The sequence below is a fragment of the Dipodomys spectabilis genome, unplaced genomic scaffold, assembly GCF_019054845.1.
Source record: "Dipodomys spectabilis isolate Male_0828 unplaced genomic scaffold, ASM1905484v1 ptg000187l, whole genome shotgun sequence".
Classification (NCBI taxonomy): Eukaryota; Metazoa; Chordata; class Mammalia; order Rodentia; family Heteromyidae; genus Dipodomys; species Dipodomys spectabilis.
Window position 1 is genome coordinate 3,681,000 of NW_024870864.1, and position 17,086 is coordinate 3,698,085.

Below are 17,086 nucleotides of genomic sequence, written 5' to 3' on the forward strand. Positions count from 1 at the left end.
TGGCACCTATAATATTGGTCTTGACAATGTGTAACAAGATATGCTCTGTAAAATACAATCCTCCACCAAGTTATGCAGAAAGACTCTGGAACTAAATCTCTTTACATCATCCAAATCCAAAGCTATTGTAGTGGCCCCCCCACACCTTGCTCATTCTCAGAAGAGAGGTTTAGAGAAGAACTGTCATCAAGAACTCCTTGGGACTTTCAGTTTCATGTTCCTCAACTTTTGCCTAAGGTGCCTGTTTCTGAGTAGCAGCCATTGGCATGCAGTGGAAGCTGTGTTTGTGGAGCTCCCATGGGAAACATCAGACTTTCTCTCTAGATATCTAAGTTTTTTGTTTGCTGATAGTTACCTTGAAAGGCAGGTAGACTAGCATGGCAAGACCAAGGTGCCAAAGAGCAGCTTTCAGCGGAGGAGGATGTGGGGAGAGCTCCATAATAGGGTTGTAAATCCTTGAAGGTTAGAAGTCCTGGAGAGAAGGGCAGATGAATGAAGGATGGGGAGGGAGGAAGTGGGTACTGATAAGCCATATACCATTTGCTTGTGTCTCTGGCTATCCTGGTGAAGATTTTCAAAAGCTTTGGCCAATACAATTTATACTTGATAAGTGTTTTGAGATTGATAAATAGGATGGAACGACTCAGGAAAGTAAATTCTGTGGTATAGATGTGTTCCACCATCTGCTTACCTCACCCATTACTGAAAGAAAATCTTTAGCAATCTGTCAAGTGGAATAGGAAAGCCATGTAAGCAGGATTAGCTGTGAGCTCACACTTCTACAATAAATGAAGGCTCTGTAGGTGAGAATTCATATAACACTCTTAATTAAGATAACTGCAGGGGAAATGGAAGGATCCTCTTAGTAAGTGAAACTAATGAACAGATGATGCCCTTCCTTGCTCTGCCTGGGGACAATGAGGCTCAGCCTCCAACTAGTGTAATCTGTACTGAAAATGAAAAGGTTTCACTGGTTTTCCTTTTTCAGTCTTGGGGCATCTGGGTTCTTTGATTTTAATTCCTCAGCTGCCCCCATTTTACTTTTTGAAAGTTCAGATTGCTTTAGGGTGTTCACCTGAACTCCCTTTTTCAGCCTGTCACTGTATCCCACAGATGTAACTTCAAGGGGCTGCACAGTCCTGTCCTGGGATAAGTGAGGAATTAAAAGTTAGTTTTTGCCTCTTTAAAAACCTTCACTGGGATTGGTTTGAGTGCGTCTTTACAAGTCTTTTATTGTAAACTTGGACTTGTACTTGATAAAGGGCTTTGTCTTTTCCTATGAAAGCAAGGCAAAACAGTGGAAAGATGTGAGTTGCTATGGAAATAATTGAATGAAAATTCTATTTCCAGTAGGACATACCTCCTTGAGGAGGGGAGAAGCAGGGAATAAAGAGAAGACAAAAACTTAGGAAGTGATTAACATAATAAAGGAAAGGTAGTCCTGGAAAAGTTTCTCTAGAGCTGGATATTCTCCAAAAAAGTAGGGTGTCCTCTTTCTGCTACTCTCTTGAGACATAGTGGCTCTTGCAGACAGCCCCAGGATAAAAGTTCTGAGAAGCCTCTGTCCAGAGCTCCCTGAGAAGGGCGTGAAGATACCTTGTGATTCATGTGGAATCCAACTGCTGGCATTCAGGATAGTGCTTCTGGGGGCTTTTGATGCTGTGTTGGCTTAAAGTTCAAAAGCTGAAACAAGCTTCTTTGATGAGTTCCAACTCCAACAAGCTTCAGAGTGAATTTCCTCAGAGGTGTTTTATTAAAATGTGAGAACATGGCTCATGTGGAGTAGCTCCTTTACATATTATCAAGTAATAATTGCTTCCAAAGTATTTTTTCTTTAAGTCTTATTCTCATTAAATAGCCTCTTAAATATACTGTAAGGGGTAAGTTTGGGTAGTAATTTGTTTGCCTATAGTGAGTGCTACTTTTAGATTAGAGTCAGTCTTTTGTATCCTCAAAGTCCACATCTAAGGATTTAACCAACATTGGATCAAAAATATGTGAAAAAAATGGCATATGTGCTGAATATATATATAGACACAATGATTCTGTCATCATCCCCTAAATGGTACAATAGCAATCACTTACATAATAGTTATACTGTATAGATATTTTAAGCCATCTGCAGATGATTTAAAGTGTATGAGAAGATCAAGTAGGTTATATTCAAGGACCATACCACAAGAACATAAGAGCCAAGCATTTTTTGGTGACTGTAGGACATCCCGTAGATAACCTGATATCTCAGTACTGAGGGATAATTGTACAGATAATCTCTGCCTAATTGGTTATCTGAGTTATACAGTCACTTGATAACAAGATCAAGGTGAGATGTCCTTGATACATAACATCTTACATGTGCTAGATACAAATGGGTGAGATGTCCTCGGGTTTCAGGTACCTGAGGTGATGAATGAGACCTCTGGATCTATACAGAGCTGAGATCCAGGTTCTGAATAGAGATAAACTCACCAGTGGGGTAACAGGAGCTTCTACCTTCCCTCAGGCTGTGTATTCTAATTCTGTTTCCCCTTCATTACAAAGAACCTCCATGGGACATTTTTCAAATTTTTCACTTAGGACTTAAGTGCTGCTCCAGAGCTATTTTGCTCAAGGCTAGTGCTGCACCACTTGAACCATAGCTCCACTTCTGGCTTTTTTGGTGGTTCTTTGGAGATAAGGGTCTCATAGACTTTCTTGCCTGGACTGGCTTTGAACTTTGATCCTCAGATCTCAGCCTCTTACAAGCATAAACCATCAATGCCTGGCCAAGGGTACTATTTTTTTTTATCTGCAAATGAAGACCCCTGCCTAAGTTCAGAGAGGTCAAATGATATGACTCTCTCAGCTTGAGTAACATGCTGAAGTCAGTAGGTGATAAAGAGTCAGGACTTGAAGTCAGAGCTTCTAACCCTAAGTTTTAATACCGTCCTGACACACAGCCTTGTTCATCATCTGGTTCCATAAGGCATGGGGCCAGTCAACTTATATAGTGAAGGAAAGGAGATGAAAAGTAACAGATTTGGAGCTGGGAAGGTGGCTCAGTGGTAGGAGTGCTTGCCTTGCAAGCATGAAGCCCTGGGTTTGATTCCTCAGCACCACATAAGCAGAAAAAGCTGTAAGTGGTGAGGTGTCTCAAGTGGTAGAGTGCTAGCCTTGAGTTGAAGAGCTGAGAGGCAGCGCCCAGGCCCAGAGTTCAGGCCCCGTGACCAGCAACTCCCCCCCACCCCAAAAAAAAAAACCACCAGATTCCTGCTGTAAAATGCTGTGAGCTAACTCTTTGCCAGTTCTACTTTTAAAAGCACCATTTCCTGAAATAGAATGTAGACTTTGTGGTCTACCAAAGAGCATGTCCCAGCTCAGTAAATATGGTTAGGTGTGTAATATGAATGACTCATGTATTATGAATGGCTGATTATCTATGATTCCAAAAACAGGGTCGAGAGCACTGCCTGTTGAAAATGAGCCAAATGCAGAAGACACCTGGGATTCTAAGAAGTGGCTAGAGAAATATGGCTTGAAGGCCCAGAAGTTGTCATTTTATGATGTCCTTGCTGAATGTTCCTTTCGCCATGCTGATGGAGTTGTTGATATAAAAGCCAAACCAGAGGATGAGTCTGTGCAGACCAGTGCGGTAGGTGAAGTGAACTCTGGTGGGGCCATGCCCATCCCATGATGCCCTAGGTGGGTGAGGCCTCAGTCAGATCAGAAGAGAAATCGGCTTGGGTTTTCAGACACCAAAATGCTCCTTCTACTTCCCACCCTATTCATCCCTAAATGGTGCCTGTAGGGATGGAGACAGCATCTTGGATTTTCAGATGTCTTGGTCTGGTTTGTGTTGATATATCAGAATACATTAAGCTGATTTTCTTGTGTTCTTTTTTTTATTTTTTGTGCTGGCACTTGGTCTTAAACTTGGGGCCTTAGATTCCTATTCTGCTTGGCTGGCATTCTACCACTTGAAGCATGCTTCTAGTCCAGCATTTTGTCAGTTAATTGGAGATAGTCTGAAGGACTTTACTGCATCAGCTGGCTTTTTGAAAAACAATAATCAGATCTTAGTCTTCTAAGTATCCAGGATTATAGCCATAAGCCACCATTCCCCAGCTAAGCTTAGTATTTTAAAACGAAAAGAAGTTGCATGTTCCATGATCAGGTGTCCTTGTTTGCTTGACTTCGGTTAGGGTCCCTTTAGTTGTCTCAAAACATGGCAGAGATGTAAGAAGGCAAATATCTATATGCAGAAGAGGGCCAAGTGCATGGGGGCGTTTCACTTTTTAACAGAGTGAGCTTCTCTCCCTCTGAGAGACCAGCATTAATCCTTCAGAGGCAGTGTTCTGATGATTTTCTATTAGGCTTCATCTCATAAAGGTTCTCCTATCTCTCAACACTGGGAACCAAGTACCTAGTACATGAACTTGGGGGAAATCCAAGTACCTAGTACATGAACTTGGGGGAAATACTCAAAACTATCTCCAAACCATAAGCCTAGATGTAAGTGATTTATCTAAGCTATAAGTTAGGCCTATAGAAATTCAGACATTGCGAATCCCTGAATTATTCATCATTATGTAAAAAGAGGCTTTTTGTTCCCCCATGTTGAATGGAAGAGAGAAACTGCTGATGATTATGCCAGAAGCAGGTATTTCTGTGGTCCTCTTGAACTTCCACTAGCTTAAAAGATTCCAGTGACCACCTGCTAGCATATAAAAGTTCCCAGTAAATATAAAATTAGGTTCTCTAAAGGGTTAGAGCAGCAGATGAATGTGTACTAAAAACTTTGAAAGCTGTAGTTCCATTGAGCTAAATAGGTCTTATGGGAATATAGCTTGTTCTGCAGCTTGGCTCTGCAGAGAAGATAATGTTCAATCACAATATTTTCCAAATTTTAATATAGTGAGATGGTGCCTAAGGATTTATATCAATAAAGTCTTACTCCATTTCATGCTGCTGTAACAAATAGCTAAACCTAGGGATTGATTAGAGATGAGGCTGATTTGCTTATAGTTCAGGAGGTCAAAAGCATAGTACAAGCATCTATTCAACTTCTAGTGGGGCTTTATGTTCTGTCAACTCAGAGCAGAAAATCAGAAGAAAGTGGAACATCATGTGTGTGAGAGAGACAGATGTGCTTTGTAACACCCACTCTTGGGGGTAACTAATCCAGTTCTGAGAAACCTAATTCATGCCTGCAAGGACAATTTCAATCTCTTTTAAAAGTCCCACCTCCCAACAGCACCATTTAGTGACCAAACCTGAACATGGTGGGAAGAAAACAGCAAATAACAATCCTCATGTGGTTCCAAAGCTGCTGGTCCAGGGGCTGCACTTTGAAAAATGCCCTGGTGTAGAATAGGGGGAAAAAAGAGAGTAATGGCAGGTGAATATGATCAAATGAATTATATGTACATATATGTATAATACATATGAGAATGTTTTAATGGAACTTACTATTTGTATGACTAATAAAGTCTTAGGAAAAAACCACAAGACTTAGAATAAAAAATCTTAGAAGTATGGAAAGACTAAGCACTGTCATTATACGAAAGAGAAAGTCAAGATAAAATGAGTATGCTAGATTTATAAAACTAAAGGAAAGTTCTGTTATGAGGTGGTAAGATCCTAGCTATGCACTGTGATGTAAGAGCAAAGTGTAAGTCACAGAACCAACCTCTGAAGCCCTGTGGGACAGAAAGAGAAGGCCCTTAGCAGATAGTGTCACTTGATACATTCTTGAAAGCTCTGGTTCAGTGTCAAGATCATTACTAAGAGGAGAAAGTCCAGTGTCTCTGGCACAGGGTTATGATGGCTAACCACCGAGTTCCCCAGGCTCTCCCTCCCCAGGAGGGCTTTTCCCTTTGGGACCACTTTAGCCATGCCATGTTGTGTTCTTCTTACAAACGTGTATTTACAATGAACTGCAGAGGCAATGTAGAAACTTAATTAGAAAAATGCAGAACTGACGTAAGGCTTGTTTCCTGGCGTATCCTGGGAGGCAGAGCAATTGCTGCAGTGCAGGGAAATCTCATTTATGAGTTTCATCCCTCCCAGCACTATTCTAGTTTTGTAGACATTATTTAGTAATGTTCAGGAAGTCATACATAACTATACTTTCATTTTAGCTGCATTAAACTACATTTTCTTTAGATCCTGGATATTTGAAGATATAAGCCTTGTTGATTTGGACATAATTTAGTGGGAGCTTGTGATTTGGAGGCAGGCTTAGGACTACTTTCTACTGCTGGGTTCTTCTTCATTGTTTTTAAGCAATATCAAGTAGAATTTTATAGGGCCATTTTGAAGAATCTGGCTTATAAAAGAGAATTTTACCTCAGATTTCTTCTGTTAATAATAATATGGTAAAGGTTGAGAATTAGTATACAGATATCTTCTTTCATAAATATATATTTATACATAAATATATGTAAATATATATGAAATATATATTTAGGACTAAAGCTCTAGAACTGGATTTAACATCAAATTTTCAATGTGTATAAACTACAGAGAAAGTTCAGCTGTGAAATAGGTAGGTTGTTTAGGGTTTCCCCAGGCTCCTACTGGGCTGGATCACCTATCCACCTCCCAAAAAAGTGTTTATATAAAAACTGGCTTGTAGCTGGGCACCAGTGGCTCATAGCTATACATATCCTAGTTATTCAGAAGGCTAAGATCTGAGAATTGAGTTTCAATGCCAGCCCAGGAAGACGAATCCTTGATATTCTTATCTCTAATCAGCAAAAAGCCAGAAATGGAGGCATGGCTCAAGTGGCAGAGCACTAGCTGTGAGCAGAAAAGGCTGAGTGAAAAAAAAAAAAACTGAGTGAGAGCATGAGGTCAAGAGTTCAAGCCCTGGCTTGCACTCAGTTGAACTCAGTACTTGAAAGTTCAAGTATTGGCTAAACAACAAAAAATGGCTTATAGGTACAGTGCTTACACGGAGAAATAAATGACTACAAAGCCCTTGCTATATTGTGTTTGGGGATAGATGAATGTAAGTGGGAATACTTTTCTCTATGAGCCTGGTGGCTGTTTTTTATAATATCTATAACAAAGTTAAACATGCTGTTTGAGCAGAGCCTGGAACTCAGGAGAGGCTCACAGCTGCTCCCTTTGCTGTATGACATTGTGAGTAAAGAATTAGCATTTATAGAGTGCTTTTGTGCTTTATACACAAGGTGAATATTTGTGTTGTCATTTTAACTCCAGAGAAAACAGATCACCAGGTCTCTGAGAGATTGGGTTACTCCAGATGGATCTGGAGGCAGGGCATGTGGGGGTGAGGGGCAGGCAGGGGGGGGGGGAGGGAGGGCGCGGTTGGGAGGCAAGGGAGGCTATAGGTTTGAATGGGGTCCACTGGGTGTTTACACTCTAATCCCATTCTGATGTGTTGATGTCCAACAACCTGCCTCCACTCAGTTTTTATTTTTATGGTCTGATATTTTCCTCTTGGTGGTACCAAGGCACACATGGAAAATGAAATGTAGGGGCAGAGAAATAGGTGGTAAAGACACACTTGTGTAACAAGGGGAAACAAGATGTTTCTGCTTCTATCTTTGAAGTGGGCTCCTTGCTTCCCTGTGCTGCTGCTTGGCCATTCTCCTTGCTTCATTCCACGCACTTCACATTTGTGTGGCTCTCTCCTACTGACCCCAGCTTTCTCCAATCAGTCCTTGAAAGATGACAGCTCTGCCTTGCTCTCAGTAGTCCTAGCACCCGCTTTAACTCTTAGTGATGCTCTGCAGCACTCTTTCATTTCTTTTCCTTCCTCTTTTCTTTCCTTTTTTTTGTGCTGGTATTGGGGCTTGAACTCTAGGACCTTGTGCTTTTGCTTAGCTTTTTTGCTCAAGGCTGACACACTATCATTTGAGCCATACCTCTACTTCTGTTTTTTTTTTTTTTTTTTTTTTTTTACTAGTTAGTTGGAGATAAGAGTCAGATTTATCTGCCCAGACTGGCTTTGAACAGGGATCCTCAGATCTCACATCCTCCTGAGTAGATAGGATTACAGGTGTGAATCACTGGTACCCAGCAGCTTTCCATTTCTTTTACCCCAGAAACCCAGAGCAAGTTCAATAACTTGCTCTTCTCCATCACTACCATCCCTTCCCTTGACCTTGTCATTACAAAGACAGTATAAACATAACCCACACAATCAGTTTAACATCCCATTCTGGCCATTTTTTTTTCTAGAGCATTTCCTCTACTTTCTTGATTCTACCAAACTGTCACCCCCACTGGGATATACAAGTTATCATTTCCTCCACCTTTTCTCTGTCCATTCCATTTATCTGTCCCTCCTGTTTATCCTCAAATAAGTTCCCTTTCAGATTATTTACACTTATCTGGTACATCTCCCCCCTCAGTTAAATCCAGCTTCTGCCTTTTTGGTGTAGGTCTATGCAGTTGACTGCACTGGAGAAATCAGAATTACCATGAGCCACAGTGCCTAGCTTCATTTTAAATTCATGCCCTCAACTTGTGCCTTTTCAGAGTCTCTCCACTTCTCACTGTTTCTGCTACAACTCCTAGTCCATGCAATTGAGCTCCTGACCACTTCTACTCTTGTCTTTCAGCATTCTATTCTTGATAGAATCACCAGGGTTATCTAGTAAAATCACAAATAGATGCATAACTTCTCTTGGAAAGGCCCTTAGATGGTTCCTTTTTCACTCAGAAAAAGCCAGAAGCATTGCCATTGGCTGTTGGGTTTTATAGGGTCTGCCTCTTGGTTCTCAAACTTGCATTTTTTCTTTCTTCATCTCACTCTTTCTTTCCTGGATTACTCAATTTTTGGATGTACCAGTCTAAAATTCTACAAACATATCAGCTCTCTTAGCTCAGGGATTTTGTACTTCTGTGCCCTCTAACTTCCTCCAGACTGTGTATAACCATACCTGCTCCTTCTCACTGTCTCTGTGAGATGGTGAAATATCTAAAATTTCATTTAAACTAACTCACAGTTCCAACAAAATTCAAGTGCCAGGAAACTGGCACCTGAAAAGTTAAGAGAAGTGGAGGTTAGAGCAATGAAGGAAGGAGGGAGGGGAGAATGGCAATTATAATATTTAATGCATATCCTATGAAACTGAGAAATTTGAGGGAAGACAATGGGTTGGGGGGTCAGGAGAGAATGATGAAAGAGATGACATAGACCAAAATGTACTGTACTTGCAAACTGATTTGTTGAATGGTAACTCCTTTGAACAAATACTTAAAAATAATAGAAATACAATTTTTAAAAAGTTTAAGAGAATAAAATAAAATCTCTTTTAACTTTTAACTGGTCCTCGGCCCCCTGTTCTTTTTTTTAATTTTTTAAAAAATTTTATTTATTTTTTATTGTGAAAATACTGTACAGAGGGGTTATAATTAGATGGGCAAGATAATGAGTACCCCCCCCCCCCCCGCCCGGCCCCTCGGCCCCCTGTTCTATCCACTTCCAGAGTTCTTCTCAGCCTTATTCTTCTCCATAGTGTTTGTCATTATCCTACATACTTACTGTCTTTCTCTCCCTTCCTTCCTTTTTTCTTTCTTTCTCTCTTTCTTTCTTTTTTTTTTTTGGATCCAGTCGTGGGACCTGAACTCTGGGCCTGGGTGCTGTCCCTCAGCTCTTCAGCTCAAGGCTAGCGCTCTACCACTTGAGCCACAGCGCCACTTCTGGGTTTTTTCTTTTTGCTTATGTGGTGCTGAGGAATCGAACCCAGGGCCTCATGCATGCAAGGCAAGCGCTCTACCACTGAGTCACCTTCCCAGCTTTTTTTTTTTGTGGGGGGGGGGTCCGGTCGTGGGGCCTGAACTCTGGGCCTGGGCGCTGTCCCTCAGCTCTTCAGCTCAAGGCTAGCACTCTACCACTTGAGCCACAGTGCCACTTCCAGCTTTTTTCTTATGTGGTGCTGAGGAATCGAACCCAGGGCCTCATGCATGCAAGGCAAGTGCTCTACAACTGAGCCACCTTCCCAGCCCCTGTCTTTCTAACTTTTGTCCTTCCTTCCTTCCTTCCTTCCTTCCTTCCTTCCTTCCTTCCTTCCTTCCTTCCTTCCTTCCTTCCTTCCTTCCTTCCTTCCTTCCTTTCTTCCTTCCTTCCTTCCTTCCTCCCTCCCTTCCTTCCTTCCTTGTCTGTCTCCCTTCTGCTAGAATCATTAGCTTTTCTAACAATTCACCAAGGACTAAGATGAAATCACGCCTGCCTTTCTGATGACATCTAGCACAGGGATAGGTGTGGAGCAGGTACCAGAGCATATTTAATGGAACTTAGACTTGAATGATGTTACAGTGGGGATGTGTGCTCAGAGCTGCTGTAAGTAAGGCAAACATAGAAATCCCATTTGAGTCCTTTTCTTTCTTTGAATGGTTTCTTGATAGCCTCTGTCCTTTGTTTTCCTTAGGAGTCCCAGAAGAAGACAGTCCATGCAAAATACTGCAGCAAGTTTATGCACTCTTCCTGGAAAGATGGAAGTTTGGTACATGTCAACATTACCAAGGAAAAGTGCAAGTGGTACAGTGAGAGAATTCATACAGTCATGGGTGAGATCCAAAGGAGGTTGGTATATTCACAGGCAGGTACAAGTGGTCTAATCTTTCTTTAAATAGAAATCTGTGTGATTTCTTGGTAAAAGCTTAACTAAAAGAAATGATCAAAAGTAGCTTTATGTCATCCCTGTCTACCCTGTTGGGTCCTGAAAATCTAATCTGTTCAAGAGTCTGGAATACTAATGCTAGACTCTTGGTGTCAGCCCCATGAAGATGAGAGGCATCAACACCTTTACCTTCCATGTGCCAAGGGAACGTTTTAGGTCATGAAGAGCAAATTCATTTAGAGGTGTGGACTCTGAAATCAATTAGAACCTCCAATCTCAGCTCTGCTACTTGCTGTAGGACCCTAGACACTTACTTCATATCTTTGTGTATCCATCCTCATTTATAATGTGGGCATAATAATGCCATTTGCAAATTTATTCTAGAGAGTAGATCAAATACTAAATATAGTGATTTATTAATAGTCTTCAATAACTATTTGAAAATTGAAGCTCCCTCCACCCTCTTGTGGTTTCTGTTATAAACCCACTGGTTACAAACACTCACTCATCTTGCCCAGTGTTTATTCACAGAGCCCTAGCCTTTCAAAACCCAGGCAGTGATGGATTTCTCTCTCTCTCTCTCTCTCTCTCTCTCTGTGTGTGTGTGTGTGTGTGTGTGTTGGTATTGGGGCTTGAACTTGGAGCCTGAGCACTGTCCTTTAGCTTTTTTGCTCAAGCAAGACTGGTGCTCTATCACTTGACCCATAGCTCCACTTCTGGCTTTTTGGTGGTTAATTGGAGATAAAAAGTCACAGATTTTCCTGCCTGGACTGGCTTTGAACTGTGAGTAGCTAAAATTACAGGCCTGAGCCACCGGCACCCGGTATTGATGGATTACTCTTAACATGCAATCCCTGGGTCTAGAGTTTCCTCTGCTATGGTTTTAGAGCTGACTTTCTGGGAAGAGTAGTGTGGATTTCTGATCTGGGAGGAACATAAGGCTTTGAAAGCAGAACTTCACCTGCTAGCCACTGGGTCCCTTTGTTCTTTAGTCGAGGATTATCAGAAGTATTCTTTTCTATTTTCTGGAAGACTTTGCTTATCAGCTCTCCTTCATATACTTGGTAGAATATGCTATTGGAGCCATCTAAACCTGGAGTTCTCTTTGTGGAAATGTTTTTAACCATGGATTCAATTTACTTTTTGTTGTTGATTATTTAGCTCACCTTTAATTTTCTAATAAGACTGGCCAGAAGTTATCTTCCTTATTGGTCTTCTAAAAATATATAATATGTATATAGGTATATAGGTATACATATATATGAATGTATGCATATCTATATATACACATGCACAGTTTCTTTGCCAATGAAGTTTACTTTTAACCTTTATTGTTTCCTTCTCCTTATTTTGTTTTAAAATTTCTTAAGGTGGATGTTTAGGTCACTTGAGATATTTTTCCCTTCATGATACAAGCTTATAATTTTATAAATTTCCTTCTGAGTATTTCTTTAACTGACTCCTATACATCTTGGTATGCTTTCATCTGCAGTCATTTCAGAATATTTTCTGATTTCTTCTCTGACCAAAGGATTATGCAGAAATGCGTTGCTTACTTTCCAAATATTGGCGAATTTTCCTGATAGCATTTTGTTATTGATTTTTATTTTAATTTCATCATGAATAGAGAAATACCATATTACTTTGATTCTTATAAATGTATTAGAACCTGCTTTGTATCCCAGAATATGAAAAAAAACTGCTTTTGGGGGGTAGGATGTACTGTACATCCCGCAAAGTCTGAGCAGATTTGTAGTGTTCATCTTTTGTATTGTTACTGATTTTCTCTTTAATTGTTTTATAAATTATTGCAAAACAGTATTGAAATCTTATAGCTTTGTGTCCAATTCTCCTTTCAGCTCTATCCATTTTTTCTTTATCTATTCTGAAGTTCTGCTAGAAGATTCATGTATATTTAGGATTGGTATGCTCTCAGCTTCTACATAATTATGAAATCTTCCTTTTAATCTCTGGTAATATTTCTTCTTACAAAATGTGCTTTGTCTTATGTCAGCCTAGCTACTCCAGCTTCCTGCTGGTTCTTGTCTATGTGGTTTGTCTTTTTCCTGCCTTTTACCTTCCCATGTCTGTGTCTTATACTTAACTAGGTTTCTTATTTTTAAATACCATCTAGTAATATTTCCTTTTTAATTAGAATATTGTAATTGTTTACATTTAATGTGATTATTGATTTGGTTGGATTTAAATAAAAAAATCTTGCTATTTGTTTTTCTATTTGTCCCATGTGTTCTCTGTTCCCTTCTTACTTTTTTGGTTTCTTTGATTTTTATAATTCCATCCTATCTCTATTATTGTATTAATCTACCTCTTTGTTATGTCACTTCTTTAGCATGTATAATATACAGCTTTGAATTATCCTATCAGAATTATCTTCACATACTATTGTAGCTCTTTAGGTAGGAGAATATTACAATTTCTGTTTCTCCTTTCTGTCTTTTCTACTGCTATCCTGCACTTCTACACATGCTATAGACCCCACAATATATTATAGTCTATGGTCTTAGAATTTAGGTTAAAAATTAGCATAATTATATTTACTCACATACTTGGTATTTTTGTTCTCTTCATTCCTTTGTATGGATCCACATTTCCATTTGGCATTGTTTTCTTATAGTGGAAGTCTGTTTATGATTAATTGTATTAGTTGTTTTAGTTTGCAGAACTCCTTAATTTATCTTTATTTTTTTGAAAGATAATTTGGCTAAGGATTGAATTCTGGTTTTAAGTTTTTTATATTTTGTTTTAAAAATCTTTCTGTAATGTCTTCTTCCTGGCATGGCATACATGAATTATGAACAGAGAGCTCTTGTTATTCTTAAGTTGGCTCCTCTGCATGTGAATATATTTTTCTGTCTCTGGTTATTTTTAATTTTTTTCTTTATTACTGGATTTCATCAGTTTTATTATGCTGCACCTTGGAGTGATTTCTTCATTTTTCTTCCTGTTGAATTCTTTGACCTCTAAGATCTGTAGGTACATTGTTTTACCCATACCTTTTGCCCATACCTTTTCAAATACTTTTTCTGTTTCCCCATTTCTTTTCCTATATAGACTCTAATTGCACCTATTTTACACTTCTTAATATAATCCCAGGAGACAGTTATTTGCTTTTTTTTTACTTTTTTCTGTCTTGTTTTTAATTATTTCTTACTGCTATGTCTTTTTAAAATGTTTCTGGCTGGGTGCTGGTGGTTCATGCCTGTAATCCTAGCTACTCAGGAAGCTGAGATCTGAGGATCTTGGTTCAGAGCCAGCCAGGGCAGGAAAGTCTGTGAGACTCTTATCTCCAATAAACCACTCAGAAAACCAGAAGTGGTGCTGTGGCTCCAGTGGTAGAGCACTAGCCTTGAGCTGAAGAGCGCAGGACAATGCCTAGGCCCAGAGGTCAAGCCCCATGACTGACAAAAAAAGAAAAAGTTCCTGATCTTTTCCTAATGCCTAATTTATTGCTAACACTGTGCAGTGCATTTCTCACCAGGTCCTATATTTGTCTAGAAATTCTATGTGGCTCTTCTCTTGTATCGTCCATTTGTCTTTTTATTCTGTTCATCCTTCCCGAACATAAGGATTGCATTTGTAATAACAAACTCCCCTTTGGGAATTTTTTAAGTCATGTTATCCTAGGTCCTTTATTCCAGGGTGATATAGTTCTAGTGCAAAGGTAAATACATTTGTGAAGACTCATAATCATTATGTACCTATTAAGGATATTTCTCACTCTAACTGGTTGTAAAAATGAGTTATTCCAGCCTGTGTTATCTCTGAGATGTTGGTCCACCTACTTCCTTTGGGAAGTTGTTCCCTGACCTTTATAGTTTCTTTACATATGCCTTGATCATCACTTAGGCAAAATCTCAAGGGCACTTTTCTGCAGATCTCTAGAGTGTCTCTTGTATTTTTTTTCTTTCTCTTCTGCCCTTCCCTTCCCTTCCTTTCCCTTTCCCTCTTTTTTTTTTTTTTTGGGTCCGGTCATGGGGCCTGAACTCTGGGCCTGGGCGCTGTCCCTCAGCTCTTCAGCTCAAGGCTATCGCTCTACCACTTGAGCCACAGCGCCACTTCCGGCTTTTTTCTCTTTGCTTATGTGGTGCTGAGGAATCGAACCCAGGGCCTCATGCATGCAAGGCAAGCGCTCTACCACTGAGCCACCTTCCCAGCCCTTCCCTCTTTTTCTTTTCCCTTTCCTTCCCCCTCATATGCTACTTGCTCTTTTTTCCTTCCTTTGCTTTCCTTCATTTCCCCTCCCCTTCCCTTCCTTTCTGTGAAGTAACCACCTCTTCAGTTGCCTGGGACTTGATGAATTCTAGCAAAATGATTTGTCTATGTTCTCCCAGACTCCACTCCCCAGACTTCATCTACAGCCTGGAACGTCATTGTACCCTGTGGCAGGCATTTGACTGCAAGCCTCAGCAGCAGCCTGCTCACACAAGCACCTGGTACTTGGTTGTTTCATATCCTGTGGCTGTTCATTGTGGTCCACAATTCCACTATAGCTTTTGGATTATGCTGGCTCCATTAATTCGACTGCACTCATCAGGTCTGAAGTCATAGCTGAGGGTTTCAACATAGCAGATGACAAATAATTTATTTTAGGCTCTAGCACCCATATTGAATTTATCTTTTTACAACATTGGTTTTCTTAGTTATCTTCTTCTTGAATTAATGATGTGTTAATTAATGTGAGGCTGACAAGGGAGCCAGTCCTAATGGAGGATTTTCTATAGAAAAAACAAAGTGAATAATGCATTCACCAGTAGGTGAATATAAACATAGATTATAGTTCTGATCTCTGTAGATACCACTAAGTTCTAAGGAAGATGACCTTGCTACACAGACAAACTATTCATTTTGAAACTTTTTCCTGCTTAGGATTAAATGGATACAAAATAGGAGTCAAAACCTCTTTGGAAAAGTACAGAAAGATTGCATTTATGTCCTTATTGATACATCTCACTCAATGAAGAACAAACTGGGCTTGGTAAAGAAAAAGATCATTCAATTTATACAGGTGAGATGAAACTGTCCCATTCATGCTCGACCTTTGTATCATAAGTGCATCTCCACTAGTTGTTGTGTGTAGTAGCTTTGAGCAGCATTAAAGAGCTCATAACAAAATCCAGTTAAGCCAGGCAGTGGTGGCTCACACCTGTAATCCTAGGTATTCAGGAGGCTGAGATCTGAGGATCATGGTTCAAAGCCAGCCTGGACAAAAAAGTCCTATAGACTCTTCTCTCCAATAATCCACTCAAAAACGGGAAGTGGCTCTGTGGCTTTAAGTGGTAGAGCACTAGCCTTGAGCAGAAAGAGCTCAGGGACAGCACCCAGGCCTGGACTTCAAGCCCCATGACTGACAAAAAAGAAAAAGAAAGAGAGAGGGGGGGAGGGAGAGAGGGGGGAGGGAGGGGGGGAGGGAGAGAAGGAAGAAGAAAGAAAGAAAAATAGTTAAGAAAACCCTCAAATGTCCCCTTTGCCTGTTAGAGAATTATCAGTTCTATTTGTAATCAGACCTGTCCTTTTCTCTATTGAGTCCTTTCTGTAACACACACGGGTTGCTTAAGGAAGCTTCTATATTCATTGCTTTAGTTTTTTTAATTTTTGTTTTACAGTTATATAAGTAAAGTAATGAGTACATTTCTTGTCAAACATTGTTATCCCCTCCCTTGTTTTTTTCTCCCAATTTCCCTCCCCCCACCCCCCCACTTTCCAGATTGTAGAGTTCATTTCCAACTTAGCATTTTGTGAATATCACTGTCATATTGGTTCACCCTTTGTCCTTTGTTTCACCATTTTGTTATTCTCTTACCCTTCCCCAAATCAGATAAATGTATATATAAAACCCAGGGTACCAGAATCAAACACAGTGACTACAGGGGATAAGCCAAAAGGAAAAAGAAAAAAAGAAAAAATTTCATACAGTACATTAAAAACAATATTATCATCATCAAAAACAACAACAAGAACAAAAATCCTTCTTGTTTCCTTATCTTGGAGTTTGTTTTGATTAACATCATTTTATATGGTCATATGAACATAGCTGTTGAGCTATTGTGATCCTCTGCTAGGACTGTCCTACACGTATGCTAATTGTTACAAATGAGGGAAATCATGGAGCCTATGTTTCTTTGGGTCTGGCTCACTTCACTTAATATGATTTTTCCATGTCTTCCCACTTCCTCATGAGTGGCATAATATCATTGTCCCTGATGGAAACATAGAATTCCATTGTGTATATATACTACATTTTCTTGATCCATTCATCTGCTGAAGGGTATCTGGGTTGGTTCTATATCTTAGGTAAATAATACTGCGATGAATATAGTTGTGCTGGTACCTTTAGTATGAACTTGTTTGTGATCATTTGGGTAAATGCCCAAGAGTGGGATTGCTGGATCATAGGCTAGTTCTATATTTAGTCTTTTGAGGAACCTCCATACTGCTTTCCAGAGTGGTTGAACCAGTTTACATTCCTGCCAGCAGTGTAGTAGTGTTCC

The 17,086-nt window shown here is 39.9% G+C and overlaps 1 protein-coding gene across 1 annotated transcript in view; it reads left to right on the top strand.

The window, feature by feature from the left end:
* The window catches only part of Vwa3b (von Willebrand factor A domain containing 3B), a 179,543-nt gene that overhangs the window by 65,347 nt on the left and 97,110 nt on the right, over positions 1-17,086 (top strand). Inside the window, exons 9-11 of the mRNA XM_042695361.1 lie at positions 3,435-3,631; positions 10,386-10,540; positions 15,465-15,603. Of these exons, the coding sequence (XP_042551295.1) occupies positions 3,435-3,631; positions 10,386-10,540; positions 15,465-15,603 (491 nt within the window). The remainder of the gene's footprint in view (positions 1-3,434; positions 3,632-10,385; positions 10,541-15,464; positions 15,604-17,086) is intronic.